The 23,356-nt window shown below is 42.3% G+C and overlaps 1 protein-coding gene across 1 annotated transcript in view; it reads left to right on the forward strand.

The window, feature by feature from the left end:
• Nucleotides 1-16,737, forward strand: part of UGDH (UDP-glucose 6-dehydrogenase) — a 30,535-nt gene extending 13,798 nt beyond the window's left edge. Inside the window, exons 5-12 of the mRNA XM_053258062.1 lie at nucleotides 1,136-1,333; nucleotides 3,588-3,735; nucleotides 5,107-5,201; nucleotides 7,605-7,735; nucleotides 11,025-11,158; nucleotides 12,342-12,433; nucleotides 12,518-12,628; nucleotides 14,124-16,737. Coding sequence (XP_053114037.1) covers nucleotides 1,136-1,333; nucleotides 3,588-3,735; nucleotides 5,107-5,201; nucleotides 7,605-7,735; nucleotides 11,025-11,158; nucleotides 12,342-12,433; nucleotides 12,518-12,628; nucleotides 14,124-14,234 — 1,020 coding nt within the window. The 3' untranslated portion in view covers nucleotides 14,235-16,737. The remainder of the gene's footprint in view (nucleotides 1-1,135; nucleotides 1,334-3,587; nucleotides 3,736-5,106; nucleotides 5,202-7,604; nucleotides 7,736-11,024; nucleotides 11,159-12,341; nucleotides 12,434-12,517; nucleotides 12,629-14,123) is intronic.
• The last annotated feature ends 6,619 nt before the right edge of the window (nucleotides 16,738-23,356 follow it).

Raw genomic sequence — 23,356 nt, forward strand, 5'->3', positions numbered from 1 at the left:
TTTCACAATGGAGGGGAGTAAGAAGTGGGGTCCTCCAGGGATCTGTATGGGGCCAGTGCTCTTTAACTTGTTTATAAATGATCTAGAAGTTGGGATAACCAGTGAAGTGGCCAAATTTGCAAATGACACTAAACTATTTAGGGTAGTGAGATACAAAGCAGACTGTGAGGTGTTCCCAAAGGATCTCTCCAAACTGGATGAGTGGGTGATAAATGACAAATGTGGTTCAGTGTAAGCAAGTGTAAAGAGTTGCATATTGGGGCAAAAAAAACCTCTTCACATTTACACTGATGGGGTCTGAGCTGTCAGCGACTGACCAGGAGAGAGATCTTGGGGTCTTGGTAGACAGCTTGTTAAAAGTGTCAACTCTGTGTTTGGCAGCTGTGAAGAAGGCAAATTCCACGCTAGGGATCATTAGAAAGAGAACTGAAAATAAAAATGCTAATATTATAATGCCGTTACAAATCTGTGGTGCAGCCACATTTGGAGTACTGTGTGCAGTTCTGGTCTTAAGAAAGACATTGTAGAACGGAAAAGGTGTGGAAAAGGGCAAGAAAGATTATCAGGAGCCTGGAGCACCTTCCTTATGAGGCAAGGCTACAGCATCTGGGGCTTGTTTGTTTGGAAAAGAGGTGACTATGGGGAGACATAATTGAGGTGTATAAAGTTATGCATGGAGAAGAGAGAGTAGGACAGAGAGATATTTTTCTCCCTCTCTAACAACACTAGAACCAGGGGTCATCCCATGAAACTGAAGGCCAGGAAATGTAGGACTGACAAAAGGAAGTACTTTTCCACACAGCATGTAATTAATCTATGGAATTCTCTGCCATGGATGTGGTGATGGCCCCTGGCTTAGTCAGCTTTAAAAGCGGCTTAGACAAATTCATGGAGCACAGTTCCATCAATGGCTACTAGTCTGGTGGCTATAAGCCACTTCCAGCCTCAGTGGAAAGACGCCTCTAAATACTAGTTGCAGGGAGCAACAGCAGGAGAGGAGGCATGCCTTTACCTCTTGCCTGTGGGCTTCTCAGAGGCATTTGCTGAGACAGTGTGGGAAACAGGATGCTGGACGAGATAGGCCTTGGGCCTAATCCAGCAGGGCTGTTCTTATGTTCTTTATGTTTTTGTGCAGGTTCTGTCTAACCCAGAATTCCTAGCAGAAGGCACCGCTATCAAAGACCTAAAGAATCCAGACCGAGTACTGATTGGTGGAGATGAGACTCCTGAGGGCCAGAAAGCTGTTAGTGCACTCTGTGCAGTCTATGAGCAGTGGGTGCCCAAAGACAGAATCCTTAAAACTAATACCTGGTCGTCTGAACTTTCCAAATTGGTTGGTGTCATTTAAAGTTTTTATCTCGGTGAACTAAAGAAAGTATAAAAATATATTTACACACACACAAGTATAAATATATAAAATATCAGCTTGGCAGTGACAGATCAACCTTTTTCTGAAAAAAACACTAGTATAAAATATCACATATAAGAAGCAAGCTGAATTTGCATGTTTGTTTCCACAGAAATTGCTCCATTGATTTGCATTGACAAGGTGTCATTCAAAAGTCAGTGGCATGTAGACAACATGTATATGGTTTAATTTAACTTTAATTGCTTGTCGGTCTTGGAGTTCTAATTCTGCCTGGCCCAGGCTGCCTAACCCCTCCATAAGATCCCATTAGCTGCGTTGATTGCAACTGTTCAAGACCATCTCCCTTGGCCTATGCAGTTCCACAGTCCTATCAGAGCAGCCGGTGGGCTGTGAATATATGCTCATTGTTGAGTCTCAGGGGATACAATTCCACTACTATATTCTTTAAATTGCAACTTCTCTACATCAGAAGTAGTCTGCTACAAACACTTCAGATTTGTACATATTAGGAAAAACAAGACTAAATTAAATGTAATAGCAGATAGGTTTATATAGATAGGGCTGGTTCTCATGATCAAACCAAAGTCTGGTAAATGAAAACTGGAGATTCCAGTGGTGCACACACTGCCACGAAACACATTGTGGGAACCCAAAAGAATTTGCAGCAACCTGACATTTTACCCAAGATCAGTAAGCCAAGTTCAAATCTTAGATTACTGGTCTTGGGTAAATGTGGCATCGCTGTCTATTTTAGAGTTCATACAACATGCTTGTGGGAGTGTGCATGCCAATGGGATCCTCACTTTTCATCTACTTGACACTGATCATAAGAACCGGCCCATAGATATTTTTTGTTAAATGGCTTGTGGACTACAAGTGGCTGTTGTAGTATGCTGATGTGACTTTTGTTATAATGTTAGGAATCCGAGCAGGGGCGTAGCAAGGTTGGAGTGGGCCCAGAGACGAGATTTTAAAATGGCCCCCCTGCTGATATACACACACAAACACACTTCACAGTATATAGAGCACTCACACTCACATCCCCATTATGAATACAGTGAATATCTAGTTCACACTGAATCTAGGTTTTTTTTACTTTCTGCTCCTGCCGATCTCCAAGAGACTCAACATAATTCATAGGGGGTGCAACACGGGTGGGCGGGGAGTCATGTGACATGCCTCTGGGGGGCCTCTCGAGGCAGTGGGGCCCCAAGACAATGGTTTCCCCTTGCCTAATGGTAGTTACGCCCCTGAATCCAAGCATTCATTGTGACTGAAAAAGTTTCAGTACCTCATGGTTTCAGAAATATACTTGGCAACCATAATGGTAATTAAGAACTCTCAAATCATCATTCCCTTCCCCCCTGCCTCAATCCTAATGATTTCAAAATTCACTTTTTAACTTGTTGGAGGCAAATATTTCTAGATTAGGAATATCCAAAATAACTGTAATATATCTTTAGCAGCTGTAGTTTGAGAACTGCCATATTTATGCAAATGACAGGAGCACAAACACATGTTCCAAACATCAGCATTAGCACTTGTATGTCCAGAGATGTATCGTACAACATAAAACTCTGCTGCCAGTATATATAATCTAAATTAGGGGCACTGAAATATACTTGCTAACTTTATGTACTTTATTCTGCTAATCATCACTTTGAGGGCTATGCAGTGCTTTGGATCCTGACCCCAACCACTGTACCGCCTTTAGTATCTGAGCTTGGGCCAGACGCTGGACAGACAGGATCAAGCTTAAGAGCTAGAAACTTGCTTTTTATTTATACTTTTAATGAGATTCTCAGCATGCTGACTCTGTGCCAAGTGCTAAGTTCAGTGTTCACATACAGCACACATTGCAGAAGGCATAACCTGCCTCCAGTGTTAGGAAAGTGTGGTATGCAAGAATATGACTCTGATAGTCATTATGCTTTTTTTTTCTGCATGCTAGTGAACATCTTAGTATCATGCTGAAAGTAGTCAGTCAAGTTTATTTATGGTCAAAGACCAGAATTCAAAACATATGTACAAATAAGAATCTGAAAGTATATTACTGTGGAAGTTAGTAATGTATGGAAATTGTCTTCTCAGCAATCCAGTATGTAACTTTATTTTCCTGCTTCAGTCTAGATGCCGATATTGTACTGATTCTCTATTGTCTGTCAAACATTTCAACAGAGCGTAACATTTGGTTTTCTTCTGTTGTTTTAATTTCCAGACAGCTAATGCTTTCCTTGCCCAGAGAATTAGCAGCATCAACTCCATAAGTGCTCTTTGTGAGGCAACTGGTGCTGATGTTGAAGAAGTTGCAAGAGCAATTGGAATGGACCAAAGAATTGGAAATAAGTTTTTGAAAGCCAGTGTTGGTAAAGTGCAAATGTTTTCTTTCTTTGTTGTGTCTGAGAGCTGTCTTTGGGCAATGCCATGTTTAGACTACGTACTTTGATAAACAAGCTCTGTGAAGTTCTAACATTGGTCTTCACCTCCAGTTTTCCCCCAGACATGTTGTCACTATTCCCCCAATATTTTCCAAACATATGCTACCATTTTCCAAACCTTTTTCATGCTTTCCAGCTCTTGGCAAAGGAGCCCGGTGCAGATGCAGAAGCACCACTGATTTAACAGTGCTAGAGCCCTTTCAATTCACCTCTATAATATGGTTGTGCTGTGGAAGGGATTCTAGACAGCTATTAACTGGCTACCCACCAAAAAGTTAGATTGTCTCACAAAATCTAGTAATTTGGGAGAAGCTAGGACCCAGATGAGGCTGCCCTGTTTCCTGCCCTCTTGGTGGGAGGAAGCAGGGCTTTGGCATTACATATCAAGGCTTTTTACTGAGCTGGCACTGGTTGAAATCTCTGCAGGCTAGAATGAAGCAACCTATGGATCCTGTCACTAAAGCCTTTCTCCTTTGAACTTGTAGGGCACATCTGGCTAGAAATGACTCAGGAACTTTCACAGGAGCTTTTGGGGGCCAGGATGTTGCAGGGAGGCATTCCCATGGGTTGGGGAGATGTTTGTGACAGCTCTCTGTAGAGCATCCATTTGCTCTAGATCTAGAAGCAGAGGTACAACCCTTTGCCACTGTTCCTTGTTAGTAAGAGGTTTTTCAGGAAGTGAAACAGAATAAGATCCCCGCCTTTCCCTTCCAGTATAGAATGTGCCCTTATTTTTGGTGGTACAAATGATTGTTTGGTTTTTTTTATCTGTAATTGTTTGTTTCTTAATCCTGCTTGCTTGCTTGCATGCAAAAAACAAAACCAAACCCAGTTACTTCTTGATTAAAGAATAGTCAAAGCAATATAACTCATGACTGCAGTCAAAGGAAAAAATATTAACAATTTTGTTGTCAATGAGAGTGTAGTTTTAAGATGGAGTCAACCAAGTAATTATGCTTTAGACTTCAAACTTGAAGCTACATGTTTGTCTTCTATTTCAGAGGAATATAAAACATTTTCAGAATGCGGATTCTTTTTTCTTTTGGAAGGCCTTTGAAACTGGTTAATATATATATTTTAAAGATTGATCCTTAATCCTGAAACAAATAAACCATTTGGTTAATAATTACTAGACATAGATAAGGCTCATCAGGCACCTCTAAGACTACAGTACCTGATCACACTTACCTAAGAGTAAGCCCTTTTGAACTCATCAGGACATGCATAAGATCAGGGTGCATAAAAGAGAAATAGTTCTGATGTAGACTGAGTATGAGTAACTGTTTCCTTTATTCCCAGGGTTTGGTGGGAGCTGTTTTCAAAAAGATGTTCTGAATTTGGTTTACCTTTGTGAGGCTCTGAATTTGCCAGAAGTAGCTCGTTACTGGCAACAGGTAAGAATGCAGGTTGTGGAAATTCTCCCCTGATGGAACTTCATGAATACATTTGTTCTCCCACTCTTTGTTAGCAAGCATTTTGATAGAATTGAAAATAATGGCTGGCATCTAGACTAGCATTCTATGTGGCAAATAATGTTTTGTTCAGCCCTCAGAGGCATATGTTTGGGAGGCATAGAGAGCTGTGGATGGAAGGGAGGGTCGGCAAAAGTTGCCTCTCTCCCATGGCATGTACCAAACGTCAATTGGCACACACAATATGAGTCTGGATGTCAGCCAGTATCTACTTTCACATCACTTGTGCATTTGTTAACCTCCCACCTCTTCCTTCCAAATGATTGATAAGCTTTGAGTTGCAACAGAACTGAAAAACACCCACCTTTCTTTAAGATATAGCAACATTCCAGTTGATTTCATAGCTTTGGGTTTCCCCACCCCTAAACACATTACTTGGAAATAAACCACACTGAAAACAACAGAACACTTCTGAGTAAAATCTGATCTAAATATATGTGGAGAAGCAGAGTGTCTTGTCCGATACAGTGCCAAGCTGGAAGCAAAGGGAGAGTACCCAGAGGAAGCAAGCAGCAGCCGCTGGAGCGGAGTCTGGGAGGAGCTGGGCTGAAGTGCCAGGCTCACCCAGTAGGAGAAACCAAGGACTTGACAACCCAGCAATAGTCTTCCAAGGTAGCAAGTCAGGAGCAGAGATACAAAGTTCGGGATTGGTCTGGAGAAAGGCAAAACAAATCCAGTATACAGCAGAAGGTGCACCAGCTTAGGTGCAGCTGAAGACATGTAGCCAGGCCAGGGAAGGAGTCTGAATTCTGGCTTGATTCTGTGGCCCAATGCCCCAACAATAATCTGGTTCTGACTCTTTCTGAAGCACAGATTGCCCACTTGTGTATTATATGCCTATAATTGTGTTGCATACGTTTGTTGTCGTCGTCATTCCTGGCATTCATTGGAGAGAGCTAGTTGATGGCAGGCCTGATGTAGGTGTGTTTTCCCACAATCATGGCCAGGGAGTTTACTGACCTGTCCATTCCCCTAATGGCCTCAACTGCCAAGGCATCTGGAACAGATGAGATCTCCTGTGGGGAGTGAGGTCTTCATCTGAGTGAGTCTGTTCCCACATTTGGATCTGGCTCAGGCTTGCAAAATGTGAGGAAAAGAACATTGACAGAATTCCACATCCATGTTATTATTATTATTTTTTAATAAGCCCTAAATGGGGATGGGCAGAATTCTGGCTTTCTGTTTGCTGGCTTTCCTTGAGAAATCCAGTTGGCATTCTTATTTTTCATGGCTACACTTGTGCAGATTATAGTCTTCTATGGAGGAAAATCATTATATCAGAAAAGCCTTGAGTTCTTAGGCTCAAGGTGCTTATCAAATTGAGCTCTTTGCCTCCTCTCAATTTTTTTACAGATTTTATTAAGCAGATGAGACATAGTATTCACAAAGAGAAATCTAGTATCTCTTACCAGGATTTCCTGGCAAAAGAGCAACAGAATTGGCAAGCAAATCCAGGCCTCTTCACTGTTGTATTTAGTGTTGTTTGTCTTCTGCTCTTATGCACATAGTCCTTGAGTGGAATTGGGAATTCTGAGGTTCTGGTCAAACATTTATTTATTAACCTGTTATAAGAAGGGATCAGATCTTGTGGAGGGTCTGCACCCCACCCCACTTCCTTCTCAAGTAAAAAATAGCATCATTCTGACATAATTCTGAGTATACCTACACCTGGGTTTTTCCTGATAGCTAGGAAATTGCTCTCTGGCCGTGAGCCAGAGTCCACCTACAGGATCTAGAAGCCAAGGGAACCTGAGTTGTCTCCTGACTTCTTAGCAGAGGCTGGGGATTTTGCACTGGAGCTGCCTGAAGAGGAGGGAGACCTTCAGATCCAGGCCTGCAGACCTGAGGTCCTCCCTCCTGTACAGTTTTGAAACTGACTAGGTTTTTAAACCAGGCAAATACATGAAAAAGCATGTTTTTACCCTTGCTGTTGTAGAGATTACATTTCAAAACATCCCGTAGGAGGTTCTCTCTCTGGCATTTCTAGCTACATCTCCATCATGGCCTCCTGTTCTGTGCCTTCATTCATACACTTGTCTTGCCCCTTACTGATGCATAACTGCCCTGATGCTATTATTCAGTTCCTGGTCAAGGGCACCCTGACAAGAATAGATATCTGGCTCTGCAGAAAATCTAACTCCATTTGTAAGACACAAAAGCAACGAATTTGCATATGCTTTATTGAACGGAATCCATTATCCAGAGCTCCACATCTGAGTTTGTATAAACTCCTCAGCAAAATCATGACAGTTACTGTCAATGCTGCATTACCACCAAACAGGTGCACTTTCTAAATCCCATCACTGTCTCCTCTATAAATGGCAGGTGATCGACATGAATGACTATCAGAGAAGAAGATTCGCTTCCCGGATCATTGACAGCTTATTTAACACAGTCACTGACAAGAAGATTGCTATTTTAGGATTTGCATTCAAAAAAGACACAGGAGACACAAGGTAATACAAAAAGTCATAAGCAATGCCTCGGCACTTATCCCCTGGGCTGCCCACGCTGCGTGCCATATCAAATCCGCCTTGCACAAAGCAAATCCAAACTCTGTGCCTACATTGAGTGACAAGTAGTTTATAACTTCTTTTTAACTATCCTGCTCTATTGGACATTGGAAGATGTATAGAATTTAAGGTTTCCCCCACCACAAGCAATATGGTAACTTACGGAGTAGAAGTAATAGTGGGACAACTCTGCATCCCATGCAGGCCCTTTTATACTGTAATGTGTATGCAGAACTTCTGAAAAGGAGGGATCAGAGTCATCACACAGAGGAATTTAACTTACAAAGGGAGCTGTGTATCTGGAGCACAGTTTGGCACCTTGAAATATTAGCTTTTCTGAAGCTCAGCTTCCACACCCCCCCCCCCCGCCAAAGATGAATCATTGTAGACTGCTGCTAAATTCCCATGACCCTATCCACCACTGTTCTCCCTTGTCCTGACTGTCTCTGTCTCTTGACAAGGACGTGCCCATATCCCTGGACAATGCCAGACTCTTTCGACCAAGTCCACAGGGATGTGTGGAAAAGTCCTAAGAGTGAGAGCAAGGGAGTGCTACACAAGGTGCAGAAGTTCTGCTCTGTAAACAAGAGTAGTTTTTCCCCTGACCAGAACCCAGAGAGCTTCACAGCAGTTCTATGTGCCCCAGGAGACTTCAGACTTGTGTTTCTTGTTCTCGCTGTTCTTTCTGTACTACCAACCCTGATGCCACATAGCAAACTGCTTTTGAAACTGGACTTTCAAAGATAGCTTATGATGGGTTGGGGTCTGCTCTTCAAAATAAAAAAAGTAGAAAATACTATTGGATTGGTCTTTGGGATCCAACCTCTGTCTGTGGATGCTGCCTCCATGTATTCAGAATATTACCTATAGAACTATAAGGACTGGAAATGTGCGTATTACGAGAGAGAATTGAGAGAAGGCTGAGATTCTCAGAAATGCAAATTCTGCACCAGACACCAGTTTCCAGTGATCAGAATTTCAAAAGGTTAACATTCCTGGTATTGATTTGTATCTCAAGCCCCATAATTGTATAACAAAGTATTAGGGGGGAAAGTTTGATAGATAAATTCCTTTTAACCTGTTAAATCAATGGGCCTTCATTATTCATCCAAGCTTGGTTGATTCTGAGCTCTTAGGTGCCTATCGGTGGTTGCCTCCATCCTTGTAGTGAGTTCAGTGCACATTACAGACAACTCTGCTGCCAGATGTTCATTTGATTAGTCTGTAATACAGCCAAATGGACCTTTAGTACTATGAACCTCCATGGATTAAAAATCAGTCTAATGATGTATCAGGCCATTGCAGTGGAAACTTAGCTGTGTGTCTTAGTTATGAGGCACATTGAGTTCATTGTACAGCCTGACCCAGATTTCCTCCATGAGAATTGGTGACATGATCACCTGGCACAAGTTAAAAGTAAGGTTTCGTTTAGGCTCATATTAAGGCAGTAGAACATTATAGTGAGTGAGTGAATAAATGAGAGAGAACCAGGGGTTAAAGTTCCAAAAAGACACTTTGACTGTGATCTGCATGACAAGGCATGGTGTCCTATAAAAACTTAATGATTCTGTGAGCAACCCATAGCAGCTGTAAAGCCTCAAGGATTCATCAAAGAGCTGATGGTATAGGGTTGCTATCCTCCATGTGTCTGCTGCTGTGAGATAATTGTTAACATTTGGCTGTCCTGCCCTTCCTCCTGGTAGCTTAGGGTGGCATCCTGGGATTTCCCCCATTTTTAACATTTTCACAATAATCTTGCAAGGTAGGCTAGGCTGACTGTTTGGGGTAGAGGGAGGCTGGTCCAGAGTGAATGTCATGGCTGAGTGTGCGTTTGAACCCAGGTCTGCCTTGCCCAAGTCCAACATCTTGTCCCTGTTGCTATAGATCAGTGTTGTGAGGTTGCAAACTGTGTACGGATTAGCTATTCATACTGTGCACAATAGAGCACAGATATCCTTCCTCCTCTTTCTGAGGCTTGATTTCTTGTTGTCTCATACATTCAAGTAAAGCTCTTACACTAAGCAGGGAAGAGGAGGTTTTTGCCAACTGGTATCTCCTGTTCTAGTCACCTTTCCCTCGGTGACCCTCTCTTTATGGCCTTGAGGTTAACAGAGCATGCCAGTTCTGTGACTCAGCAGTAATTCCCAGGTTTACACTTTATGCTTGTAGAAATATATTTACCACTGAGATATTAATAAAACGAGATCTGTTTTTCAAAAACATGACAGTATACAGGGATTAGAAAATGTCATGAGTGTGGCCAGGAGCAGCAGGGAAGAAAGACTAATGCATTTGTATTTCATTTCATTCTATACTTTTTGCTAGTTTATTATTGCATTGTAAGATTGTGATAACCAGGGAGCCTGCTTCTCTTCTAGAGGTGTGCACAAAACCAGGTTGCCCGCCTCAGTTCGAGTCCAGACCAGACTTGAACTGGACTGGGAATGTTTGGTTTTGGCAATCCCCAACCACTTGTTCAATTTGGGTGTGTGTGTGTGACACATTATTTTATTTTATTTTTTAAAATTTACTCACCCCTGGGGAGGGTGCTGCCATGGCCATGGAGGGGGCCCTCTAGAGGCACCCCTCCCCCCACCGGCCTCAGTTTATGCCCAAATCACCCGGTTCAGATAGTCTTCAGCCTGTTCTGGGCCTGTCCTCCATTGCAGTGGCCGTTTTGGAGGCTGCTACACATGTCCAATGGGCTTCTGCATGACTGGATCATTTGGCATGTGTGACAGCCTCCAAAATGGCCACCACAATGGAGGGCAGGCCTGGAACAGGGCGAAGATCTCCCAAACCAGGCAATTTGGGCATAAATGGAGGCTGGCGGGGTGGGGTGGGGGTGGTGTACTTCCATAACTCCCCCCCAGCTGTGGCAGTGCCCCCCAGAAGGGAGACTAAACAAAAACTTTCTAAACTTAGAACCCCCTGAACAGGCCGGGGTGGTTGGTTTTATATCGAACCGAACCAGGGGAGGGTCCGGTCTCATAGCTTTCAAAATGATGTTTCTAGCCCTCGTGGTCACAGAGAAAACTTTCACTGAAAAAAATCTTTTCTGAAATTAGAAGGCTGCAGTTGCTAGATTATGATACTTGTTAACAGCTCCCGTCTTATAGTCCAGTCTGCTCCTGCTTATCTGCATGCTGTATGTCTCATTGTGGTTTTTAGTTACTGAATGTAACTGTTTCATCAAGACTAGTGAATAAAAGACTGTTGAATTTATACTTAGAGAATCGTCCAGCATCTACATCAGCAAGTATTTAATGGACGAAGGTGCAAAACTACACATCTATGACCCCAAAGTGCTTAGGGAACAGATCATTCTGGATCTTTCTCACCCAGGTGTATCAGAGGATGATCAAGGTGAGTGGAGTTTGCTTTTTACAAAGTTTACTTTTTACCTGCTATTCTGAGAGTGTAAGCAAACCAACAATAAAATCATGTTAAATGAAATCTTACAATTTTAGAGCAGCAGCAAAATCATCATCATCATCATCATCATCATCATCTAATAACAGCAACTTTATTTGTTTACCGCACCATAACAAACTGTTCTCTGGGGGGCTCAAAGTGACCACTGAGAAATTGTTGCTCCTTACTGCTTAAAATGTGTCTGCCGGAGTAGAACAGGGCTCTTGATTATGATCTTAGCATGTTAATTGGCTTCATTTTAATTTGCAAGTAATGTTTCATGTACAAGGGGAGTGCAAAAAAGAAACAAAACACCACCACACACACAAAAAACACCCAACCCCAAACCTTCAGAAGATGATATGGGGGTATAGAATTCAGCTCTTTGAGAATCTGTGGGGTTTTTTTATTTTAATAAGGAAGTTACAAGCCTGTAAAGTTATCCTTGAATGCCTGCTGCAATTTTAGAAACCAAAAGGGGCAGCTGAATAAGGTTGCTGGTGTGAATGGCATTGAGCTTCCATTAGATCCCTTCTTATTGGGGAAACATGTTGGCAGCACATTTATTGATAGCACAAAACAACAACTGAGTACAGGAAAAGGAAAATGTGGCATAGATGTTAACATATAAAATTGCATGCTGTGGAAAAATCTGAAATGGGATTAAACCTGAGACTCCTTGGAACATTAGTGTCCATCTAGCCACTACTGGAGTAGACTGAACTCTTATGAAGATGTAAAGCAGGAAGTGCTTAATGTTTTAAGACTTGCGATCGTTAGGAGTGTGACTCCTCTTTATTCTGCAAAAGAAGATGACATTATTTGACAAAAGAAGAGGCATCATTTCTACAGGTCACAGAATGCGGTGCTTTGGGGTTTTTTGGGTGCAGTTTTTTTTAATGCACCCAACACATGACCTTGATGGTAGCTGTTTGTGAAATGTCATATTGGGAAGAGGACCACAAAAGACATGCTGCAGCCAAAGTCCTGTTTGCTTTCAAAAGGACAGTTAGGCAAGCGCTTATATCTCTCGCAGTGAAACCAATAGGACTTAACAGTATTTGACTTTGGCTCAGTGTCACTTACAGCATTGAGCTTTTACAGCTTTTTTCTGTGATCTGTTTCCTCACTACAGTGTCTCGATTGGTCACCATTAGCAAAGATCCCTATGAAGCATGCGATGGAGCCCATGCCCTTGTTATCTGCACAGAGTGGGACATGTTTAAGGTAATGCAAATGCAGCATAGTAGCATGCAAGAAATCAAGGGGAAGAAACCTTGTCACTGAAAGAGTCTCTGGGTTCATTTGCAGGAGCTGGATTACGAGCGGATTCACAAAAAGATGTTGAAGCCAGCTTTCATCTTCGATGGCAGGAGAGTCCTGGATGATCTTCATAATGAGCTGCAAGTCATTGGTTTCCAGGTATTTATTTATTTTTTGGTCTGGTGAACCATAAGATCCTGTATGGTTTCTAAGGGAAACAGAGTAGGGGCTTTTCTAGTCCCCACTCATCAAACATTATATATCAGCTTTTCAGTATCTTGATTTTTTAAAAGACTTATAACAAAGTGTTGTTTGATTAGCTGTAACAATGTTAAAACATGCCTCCTGTGTCCAGTAATATGGGCAAGTATTGGTTTGTAGGACAGAGCCAGGACAACCCAAATATACAGGCAGACTGAGCAGCCTTCTGGGGCAGCACAGTCCAATGGGAACATGCTCTGAACTGTGGCACTACCCTAGGATCTTCAGCAGGAGGTTCTGAAGCAGCACTCATGTGGGGCTTCCAGAATCCTTGAGCCAGCCCTGCAGGTAGCCTGCTATTTACTGTCACCCTGTGATCTGTTCACTTGAGCCACCAAATTTCAGTTTTGAACTCCCCTGAATGTAAAAAGCAGTTTGAACATAGGAAGCTGCCATATACTGAGTCAGACCATTGGTCTATCTAGCTCAGTATTGTCTTCACAGACTGGCAGCGGCTTCTCCAAGGTTGCAGACAGAATCTCTCTCAGCCCTATCTTGGAGATGCCAGGGAGGGAACTTGGAACCTTCTGCTCTTCCCAGAGCGGCTCCATCCCCTGAGGAGAATATCTTACAGTGCTCACAGTTCTAGTCTCCCATTCACTTGTAACCAGGGTGGACTCTGCTTAGCTAAGGGGACAAGTCATGCTTGCTACCACAAGACCAGCTCTCCTCTCCTCTCCTCTCCTCTCCTCTCTGGCAAGCTGCCCTGGGAATTCCTGTTGAGGAACAACAGAGAACGATTAAGTGGATAGATTTTAACTCACCCCCAGATATGACGGATTGCCGTACTCCAAGTTAGGAAGGATTTTTTCATCCAGATTAAATTGACTCTAAAGGAAAGAGCCAGAGGCCTGTTAGGATATTATGTATGGTGAGATTAGGAAGAGGCCTCTGACATGCACACTTACTTCCTGCCCCTCCCATTCCTTGCCACCCTTACCACGCAGAGAAGCTAATAACTGTGGGATCTCCTAGTTCACATATCTGAACATGGAAGACCCTTTGTTCAAATAACAGGGATCTCCCAGTTTGAGTGTTGCCTTTCATGCCAAGTGAGAAGAGCATGGAATAAGCATATAAACCCAAGGATCACTCTTGATCTTACTGCATGTAGGTATGTGTGTTGAGAGGAAGTAACTTCTGAATAGACCTAGGTGTGTGAACTACAGACCAGTCTGTAGTTGGCAAAACTATACATGCTGATTGCCATATTAAAATGGCAAGCCACATGTTCAGAACTGTCAAATGAGACAGCACTTCTTGGACTGTACCACTTCAGGAAGTAGATGGGGGGAACTGTATGTTTGAATGTTCCCCATATTTATTTATTTTTAAAAATTTAATTGCATATTTTGTCAGACTTAACTTGTCTAATGACTTCTCCCCTTTTCAGATTGAGACAATTGGGAAGAAGATATCAGCAAAAAGGATTCCATTTGCTTCTTCATGTGACATACCAAAGTTTAGCCTGCAGGATCCCCCACTCAAGAAGCCGAGAGTATAGACTTTAATGAGTACTGAAGAGTTATAATGAATCTTCACATATGAGCTGTAAACCAGCATGATTTAGAAGAAGAAAAAGTGGGTGGCGGGGGATGGATGCAATCTAGCCAAAGTTAAGCACTTCTAATTTCCTTGGATTTCAGCGGAGATGTTTAGAATACACTTAAATATCTCCCTTTGAAATCAATCAGGACTAAAAAGTACTCAACTCTGGTGAGATTGTTCTAAGTATTTTCTCATAATGAAGACAATTTTACATGAATAGTAGCCGTGTACCTGGGACATTTCAATCCAGAATCTGTTTTGTAATCTCTATTTTTATAATATTGGAACTTCTGTCACAGAAGGAAAAATGTAGAGTCGTAAACAATTTTAGTAATGACTTTTTAATATTTTTTTTTTTAAAGATCCCGCTGGCTTCAAACTGCAGCCCTACCTTAGAAGGGTTATAAACTGCACTTTAAATTTTCAAGGAAATGTTTTCAAATCCAGAAGGAACAAATGATTCTCTCCCCCGCTCCCTGCCTTTGATACTACAATCTGTACTATATCTTGTAGCATTGCTCTTGTGGAAACTTTTAATTTGACTTTAGTAAGTGTGGGGAGCTTACTTAAGGACCACTTCTTAGCATGATGTGTGACCCCCAGGAGTTAATGGGAACATTGACAGTGTTCTGCAAACACTGATGTGGGGCCTCACCTACTTCAGAGTCTGCCCTAGACATGTTGATGCCTATCCCCTGGGGATAAAAAGATAACAATTTGTAGCCCCTTTACTGTTACCCACAGAAGTGCCATTTGGGGCCGGCCACTTCAGCCTGCTTGATTGTACAGCTGTTCCTGACTAACTTTCAGCAGCAAGCTCTCATTAGGAATAGTACCTTCCTTGCACTGTAAATGTGCAGGTCCTGTTGAAAACAGTGGTGACCACCAATACCACATGCAGTATATTTTTGCAGACTCAAGAGCCACGTTAAAAGGGGAAGATGGGTTGCATATGTAGTCCATATGTAGCTAACGCTTCTCAGTATTACTTTGGGGATGTGTGTGATTGTTTTAACTTCCATTACAGGCTTGTGAATAGCATCTCATCTGGTCACCTGAGGCGAGTAAGACTCATTTCAAGGCAACCAGTCATCAGAAGCTTTTGTTACATGTTATTGAGTAGATTCGGTTCTTCCCTGAGGTTGATGATTTGCCACAAATGACAAAATATGGATTCACTGATCTGTTTCAGTATAAGTGTTTGTAGACAAGAGTCTGCTTCATCCAAATGATGGACCTGAAGTGTCACCCACAGCTGCCAGGATAATGCAGGAGCTTTATCTGTTAGTCATTAAGGTTGTAAAAGACTGGTTTCTGCTGAAGCAGACTAATGTGGCTACCCGTGCCAAAATATAGGCTAGCAATGTTGCAGGCTTATTTGGAAGGCTATGTTAGAGGATAAGGAAGTATCCCACTTCCCGTTCTAAGTGATAGGAGCGATTCCACCAACATATATACTGGAGTTGATCTGGGTGAAATTCAGTGAGAGAAGCCTTAAAAGGCTGGGTAACGTCTTGGGAAGGCCTATTCCTCCGTACAGCTTTAAACTAATACTGTCGGTGGATAACAGTGGTACTGGCAAATTAGACTTGCGTAAGTCATGTTTCCACACTTTTGGATTGGCTCTGAAACACTTGACACCCCACCCCCTTTTATTCCCACCCCCCGCCTTGGTTTCCCTGCAGTTTTATTGATGTTTCTTTCATTTCACTATATCAGCGCTTCTTAAAGTGAGAGGTGTGGATATTGGTAAAAATAGGGCAAGTTCCTTCTCCACTTCCAGGCCTAGGCATTCCAGTCAGTGCAACATGAATGGCTGTGTAATTCTCTCCTGCCCACCTCCCTAAGTTCTCTGAAACTTGCTGCAGGCCATGGAACAATCACTTTCCCCCCAATATTTCCTTCCCTGCATTCTCAAGGTTAGGGACTTAAAGCATAACAAGTGGCCATGATCCTTCTTTTCCCCCTCTTGGTCATCTTTGAGCACTGCCCTTCAAAACTGCCTTTTTATCATAACTGCCTGAAAACGATTTCCCATACTTTAAAAACAACAACAACAACAAAAAAACAAACTGTTGGCTGCAATTCTATGTACACTTTCCTGGGATTAAGCCCTGTTGAACACAGTAGGACTTCCTTCTCAGTTAGCATGAGGAGGATTGCACTATTTGTTAGGAGGCTTATTATAGGGCTTTTTGCATAAGTGCAGACCTATAGCTGCTGTTGGCAGGAACCACACACCACAGACATTTCCATGAGTTTAGGTGGAAACCCTCGGCCTGAGTGAAGCAAAGCCATTTCTTTTATGATCACCATGGAATCCAGTGGTTTCTCACCACCATGTTGATACTTTGCTGTGTTACAGAAGCAAACATTCTGGTACAAAACCTTATGGCATATATTAATCTGCTTACTACCTCACTGTGATTATACAAATAAATTTTTTATGCTCATTGGTATACGCTTGCTGTGTTCCTTCTTAGTTTTATCTTCTCAGTTTGTCAGAGGGAATGAGCTGAACAGGCTCACTGGTGTCCATGTCCAGAGCTTCCCAATGGCCACTGTGAAGAGAAGCATGAACATAACTCCTTGTACTATCTAGGAGCCCTAGCTTGGTACAATATCATTGGGTCACAGTGCATCTCTACTTCAACGAGGGCTAGAAATTTTTCAGCCCATTATAACTCCCCACCTATTTACATTTCATTATTTTAAAAAATATGTTCTATAGAAGTCCCAAATTAGCTTGTGACTGTAATTAATTCCTTGGGCCATTTGCTTTCAATCTAAAAGCTCATGTTTTTTAATTCCAACATATAAATGCCCAGGAAAACAAACAGCTGTTCTAATGCTTATTATGACACAGAATACTGGGTATTAGGAATGGGCATTGGTTTTCAAAAGCAACACGAATGAAAACAAAGATGCTGTATTTATTTTGTTTTGAAGACGAAAACAAGAAATAAAAGTGTAGCCTTCCCCCCGCCCCCAGGTTTCCGTAGAGACCCACTCCATTTTCTGATGCTTAGCACTTCATTGGAGGCACAGGCAATTTTTGAAAAGATACAGATTATAATTTCCATTTATTTCAGTGACAGAAAAACAGCTTTTGGGTTGCTTGTAACCTCTGTGCTTTCTAACCAAATGCCACAACAGCTTCAGGTATTCTACTCTTCCCCTAAGTTCCCAACAGGGGTACTAGTAACCCTAGGGCCATTTGAAGGGCTCCTAGGGGACACTCAGAGCCTTCCTTCCTCTCAGTGCTGCAGCTTCCCATCTGCAGATTGTCAGATTTAAGCAGACATGTCCTCAGCGATCTACCTGCTGGAGGGTGAAGATCTTCCTCATCGGCTCCTGGTTGGCTGGTTGTGTGAATACCCCTCCCCTCAGCCCAACTGAAAGGGCTGAGAACATTAGCACTGAGTCTGCCCATTGAAATTAATATCATACACTTAATTTCAGTGGGAATATGCATGAGTAATTTAGTCTGGATGTGTGTGTACATGCACTCTCTGGGTACTTGAGCTGAATGTTTGCAACAGAAAGGGTACACATCTTAAAAATGGCTGGGTACCCAGGCCCCTGCCTTAAGACATCATATTGGAAAATATCATACCATAATTTAAACTACTTGAAAGATAGAGGCTAAAGATCCTAATACATTATCTTCACATACAATGCATATTACAATAAGATTGTGATAAGAACATAAGAACAGCCCTGCTGGATCAGGCCCAAGGCCCATCTAGTCCAGCATCCTGTTTTGCACAGTGGCCCACCAGATGCCACTGGAAGCCACAAGCAGGAGTTGAGGGCATGCCTTCTCTCCTGCTGTTATTCCCCTGCAACTGCTATTCAGAGGCATCTTGCCTCTGAGGCTGGAGGTGGCCTGTAGCCCTCAGACTAGTAGTTGTTGATAGACCTCTCCTCCATGAAGTTATCCAAACCCCTCTTAAAGCCATCCAGACTAGTAGCCAACACTACATCCTTCCATGTTGTCTAATTTGCTAAGTCTCAACTCAGCCATGACCTGCTGAAGATAGAGGTTCTGCTCAGGACAGTGGCCATATCCAACATTTGATGGAGGGAAGCTGTAGTTCTTTAATTAAAAGTAATTATTTATTTATTAAAGGTAATCATTTATTAAAGGTAATAAAAGGTCTTTATTACTTAGTTAGCACCCCTGCTAACTAAGCAAAGAGGCAGCTTTCAAAGCAGTGATTATGTTATATTTAGAAGAGGGAGAGCAACTGGCCCTATCCATCCCCAGCACAGCATCCCTCCAGTGGCTGTTGCTGGTATGTGCCTTATATTTCTTTTTCGCTTGTGAGCCCTTTGGGGATAGGGGACCATCTTCTTTATGTATTTATTTTTCTATGTAAAGCGCTTTGAGAACTTTGGTTGACACACAGTATATAGATATTGTAGTAGTAGTAGAAGAAGTAGAAATTAAGCAGATATGGTTTTATTTGCTATCTCATAAGACAATACCTAATACCTACCTAATAAGACATGATGTATTTTGCTTTCACATTTGTTAGATTTTTATTTCCCCCAAGAATCGGGCCACCAGACAAGAAAATAGAATCAGGCAGCAGATGCAGGATACTGTGGAGGGCATGGAAAGCATACATCACTGGGCGTATTATACACTAGACTCTTTAACTATTTCGAAGCTTTTATTGAATGAATAAATAAATTTAATATATTTGTATACTACCTAGTACAAAAGTCTCAAGATGGATAACAAAGCAGTAAAAACAGCCAAAAATGTAAAACAAAGATCAGAACATATACAGATTTCATTTAAAAACCATTCAAAACAAATAAATAGTGAGCATTCAACTAAAAGCCTGGCTGAACAGGTGTCTTTGTTTCTCCTAAAAGCCATCAGGGATGGAGTGGCTCTGTTTTCAACAGGAAGCATATTCCACAGCCCAGTGCAACTATAGAGAAGACTTGCCTCTGAGTTGCCACCAATGAACTGGCAGCACCCCCAGATTAACCACCTTTGACAATCTTAATAGGAGGTGGGGTTCATAACAAAGGCATTCTCTTAAACATTCTAGGTTCAAGCTGTTAAGGGCTTTATAGGCAATAACCAGCACTTTGTATTTTGCCTGGAAACCTATTGGCAGCCATTGTAGTTCTTTCAGAAGAGGAGCAATATGGACTTTTCAGGATCCCAGAGACCAGCCTGGCAGCATTCTGCACCAATTGCAGTTTCTAGACTACTTACAAAGGCAAGAACACACCACAGTAGTCAAGCCTGGAGGTTATCAACATGTGCACCACTGTTGTAAGGTCACTGTCTTCCAGGAGAGGGTGCTGTTATGCCAAAGTTGATAAAAAGTACTCCTCACCACCACCTCCCAGAGGTGCATCTGGGTAATTTTGGAGCCTGGACCTAAAGGCCTTGGAGGCCCCCTCCCCACAAGTTAAACATCATCTCCTACACACACACACACACACACACACACACACACACACACACACACAGTATTTTTAACACGAGTTCTTGAGGGCACAAACAGCAACTGAATTCACAAGAAGGTAAGAATATAAAACAAGTATATTTATGTAAATATACTTTAGCAGCAACATTTCAACAAATAACATATTCCTATCCCACATATTTCTTTCCCCTCCCACCTCTATTTCTAAAGTACCTGGCACTGGTCACAATCACGCTTGGCTGCCTGGTGCACTGCGGGCCAGTGGCAAACACACCACTCAGGACAGATTAAAGAGGACTTGGGGGGCCCCAAGGGTTGTGGAGGCCCTGGACTTCAGCCCCAAAGTCCGGGGGTAAGAGCACCACTGCCACCTCCACCTAAGGTAATCAGAGAGAAAGTTGTATCCAGAAGTTCTCCCCACTGATGTGCCTGTTCCTTCTAGGGGAGTGTAACCTATCTAGAATTGGCAGATCTATCCCATCTCCTGAATTATGGCTCCCTACAATGGGCACCTTCATCTTATTTAGAGTCAACCTCAGTTTGTTATCCCTCATCCAGCTCATTACTGCCTCAGATGGGCATTTAGGGAAGATGCCATTTCCTGATGAAGGCATCATGGAGAAATAGATTTGGGTGTCATCAACATACTGATAGCACCCTGCACCAAATCCTCTGTTGATCTCTCTCAGTGGTTTCATGTATGTATTAAAAAGCATTGGAGACAAACTGGAGCCCTGAGGGACACCATATAAAAGCTGCAGCAAAGCTGTCTCCAAGGTATGAGTGGAACCACTGTAAAACAGTGCCTCCTACACTCAAACCCCATCAGGCGGTCCAGAAGGATACCATAGTCAATGGTATCAAAACCATAAAAGAGATCCATAATGACTGACAGGCACAATTCCCAGTTGGAGATCAGGCTGACCAAGGCAGTTTCCACCCCATAACCTCCCTGAAAGCCAGTTTGAAATAGGTCTAGATCTAGACTGCTGAACTATACCTCCCACATCTCCAGTCACAATAAATTGTAGTTAGGGGTGATGGGAGTTGTAGTTCAACAATATCTGGAGTACCACAGGCTGGGAACCCGTGGTCTCGATAATCTGTTTAATCCAAGACTGAGAGGCCACCATCTTCTCAATCACCTTGGCCAACCATAAAAGGTTGGAGAGCCTAACAGGGAATCTAATGTAGGCTTATTTAAAAAGAAAAAAAGGATAATTGCCTTCTTGAGACGGGGGCATCTTACTTTCCCTCAGGCAGAGCCTCTTCAATAATCTCCCTGCTAGACAGTATGAGTCAAGTTGGGCAAGGGGCAAGGGAACAAGTGGTAGGATGCACTGCTCCAAGCAGCTTGTTCATGTCCTCAAGAGTTTGACTATACAAAAGGAGTCACTGGACACTCCTCAAAAGACTCTGCACCAATTATTGTATCCAGGTTGGTTCAAATATGAGAGGACTGATCATATTGTATTTGAGTCTTGGATGAAAGGCAGCAGGGTGATCAGTATATCAACAGAAGTCCCAATCTATCCCTAGACCCAAAACTTAAGTGCACACATTAAATATAGGCAGGTGACTTTTACATCAGTCATTAAGAGTTTCTCTCTTAAGAGAAAGATGGGACTTCTGTGCTACCAGATTCTGCACTAGGTAGCAGGACTATAAGCAGCATTATAGTCCAACTATCAAGACTGTAGCACAGTCTTGATAGATGGACTCTATGCAATAGTTCATTGATGGCTAATACACATCACATGTTCTCCTGAACTAGCATATTCTTAGCCATATGCAGGAATACTCCAAATCCATTCTGTGTTTGCAGTATCTCTGAAACTGTGGAAAATAGTTTGCAAAACTTCCAAACTCTGGAATGCATCTCATCATCTTCCGCCATCTGTACTCTGGTAATTTGCTTGACTTCTCTCTTGCCCCACCTCCTTGATGCTGTTGACCGATATCACAATGGGCCTGGGGCCATGCTCCAAAGTTGCCATTGCTTTGATTTAGTCCCAGGCAGCCACAGAGGGTTATAGTTCAGTGCTCTTGTTAAATAGTGTAAGCATTGCCCATGTGTTACAGCAGGGGTTCCCAATCTGTGGTACTCCAAATGTGGGTGAACTACAACTCCCATCATCCCCAGCCACAGTAAATTGATGGGAGTTGTAGTTCAGCAACATCTGGAGTACCATAGCTTGGGAACCCCTGCATTACAAGATTTCAAAAGGTCACCTTTTGAAGTTTTGTTTTGTTTAATAAAATTGTATACTGCCCACTACCAAAGTCTCTAGACAGTTTACAGCAGAAAACAAAAACAAACCAAGAATTTAAGAGTTAAAAAATGTAAAAACCAGATTAAAATATCCATAAAAACACCAACTAACTAAAAAGCTTGGCTGAAGAGATGTGTCTTCAGTTGTTTCCTAAAAGCCAACAGGGATAGAGCAGCTCTAATCTCAGCAGCAAGTGCATTCCACAGCCCTGAGGCAACTACAGAGAAGGCACACCTTTGAGTCACCACTAGATGAGATGGCAGCACCCTCAGATGAACCTCACCTGAAGACCTTAATAAGTGGCGGGGTTCATAATGAAGAAAGCATTCTCTGAAAAACCGTGGGCCCAAGCCATTAAAGGCTTTATTTTTAATGGTGGGTTATTGACCACAGACCACACTCAATACTTATGGTACAGCAATTCCTCTAATGTATCTCCAGCTGTCCCACTAATCAAGATTAGAGAGACATTTTAAAAGAGAGCAGAAGCCTCATTTTTGTTAATGCAAGGCACTTCCTTTGATTCGTGCAAAAGAATAGGAAGTCAACCATGAAAAGTAGTGAAGGAAAATGCAAAATTAAAAAAAAAATACTTGGCATGATTAGAAGCAATCCAATTCCCCATGGAGATGATGCTAGAACTTCTGCTGAGGTCATTGACAGTGAGCTCAAATTCATGTTATTTCAGCTGTCACGTTTCAGGTTCCTAATGTCTAGCAAATTGGAGAACTAGTAATGTTTTGGCAAAAGACTGCAATATCACAGTGTCTCATAGCAAAGCTAGAGTTTCAACTTTAATCAAGCTTCAGTATAAAAATATGTTAGTATCCAACACTTGTTATGGGTTGCACAGTCAATTCCCCCTCTAATTCTTCTGTGCACATCCATTTCAGGACCCTAGTCCTTCCCATACCGACTTACATCTCCAACAATTTCTGTTCTGAGGACAATGGTGAAATTGGCCACAAATTAAAAAACTAATTTACCCAGGAATAAATGGTAGCAGTTGCTGCTGCAGAACAAACACCATAGAGATTTGCCTCTTAATGAGAAGGAACTGCTGCAGATGAAGTTCCCAAGGAACCGATGCTCTGTATGGTCCCTTATCAATGCATACATTCCTTTTCTAATTCCCACTCTGGTGCACCAGCAACATTACTGTCCCAGGCTGTTTGTATGGTGAAGAGTCTTGAATCGGGCCACGCTGCCAGTACAAAACATAGCACTATTATACCCTGTGTTAATGGAACTGGCCCAATGTTTGGGCTGTGTGGGGAATTAGCTGTTAAAGGGGTCAGCTCCACTAGTTTTAATTTGTGCAAATGTTTGGACTCAAGAAATTAAATCAG

The sequence above is a fragment of the Hemicordylus capensis genome, chromosome 5, assembly GCF_027244095.1.
Source record: "Hemicordylus capensis ecotype Gifberg chromosome 5, rHemCap1.1.pri, whole genome shotgun sequence".
Lineage (NCBI taxonomy): Eukaryota > Metazoa > Chordata > Lepidosauria > Squamata > Cordylidae > Hemicordylus > Hemicordylus capensis.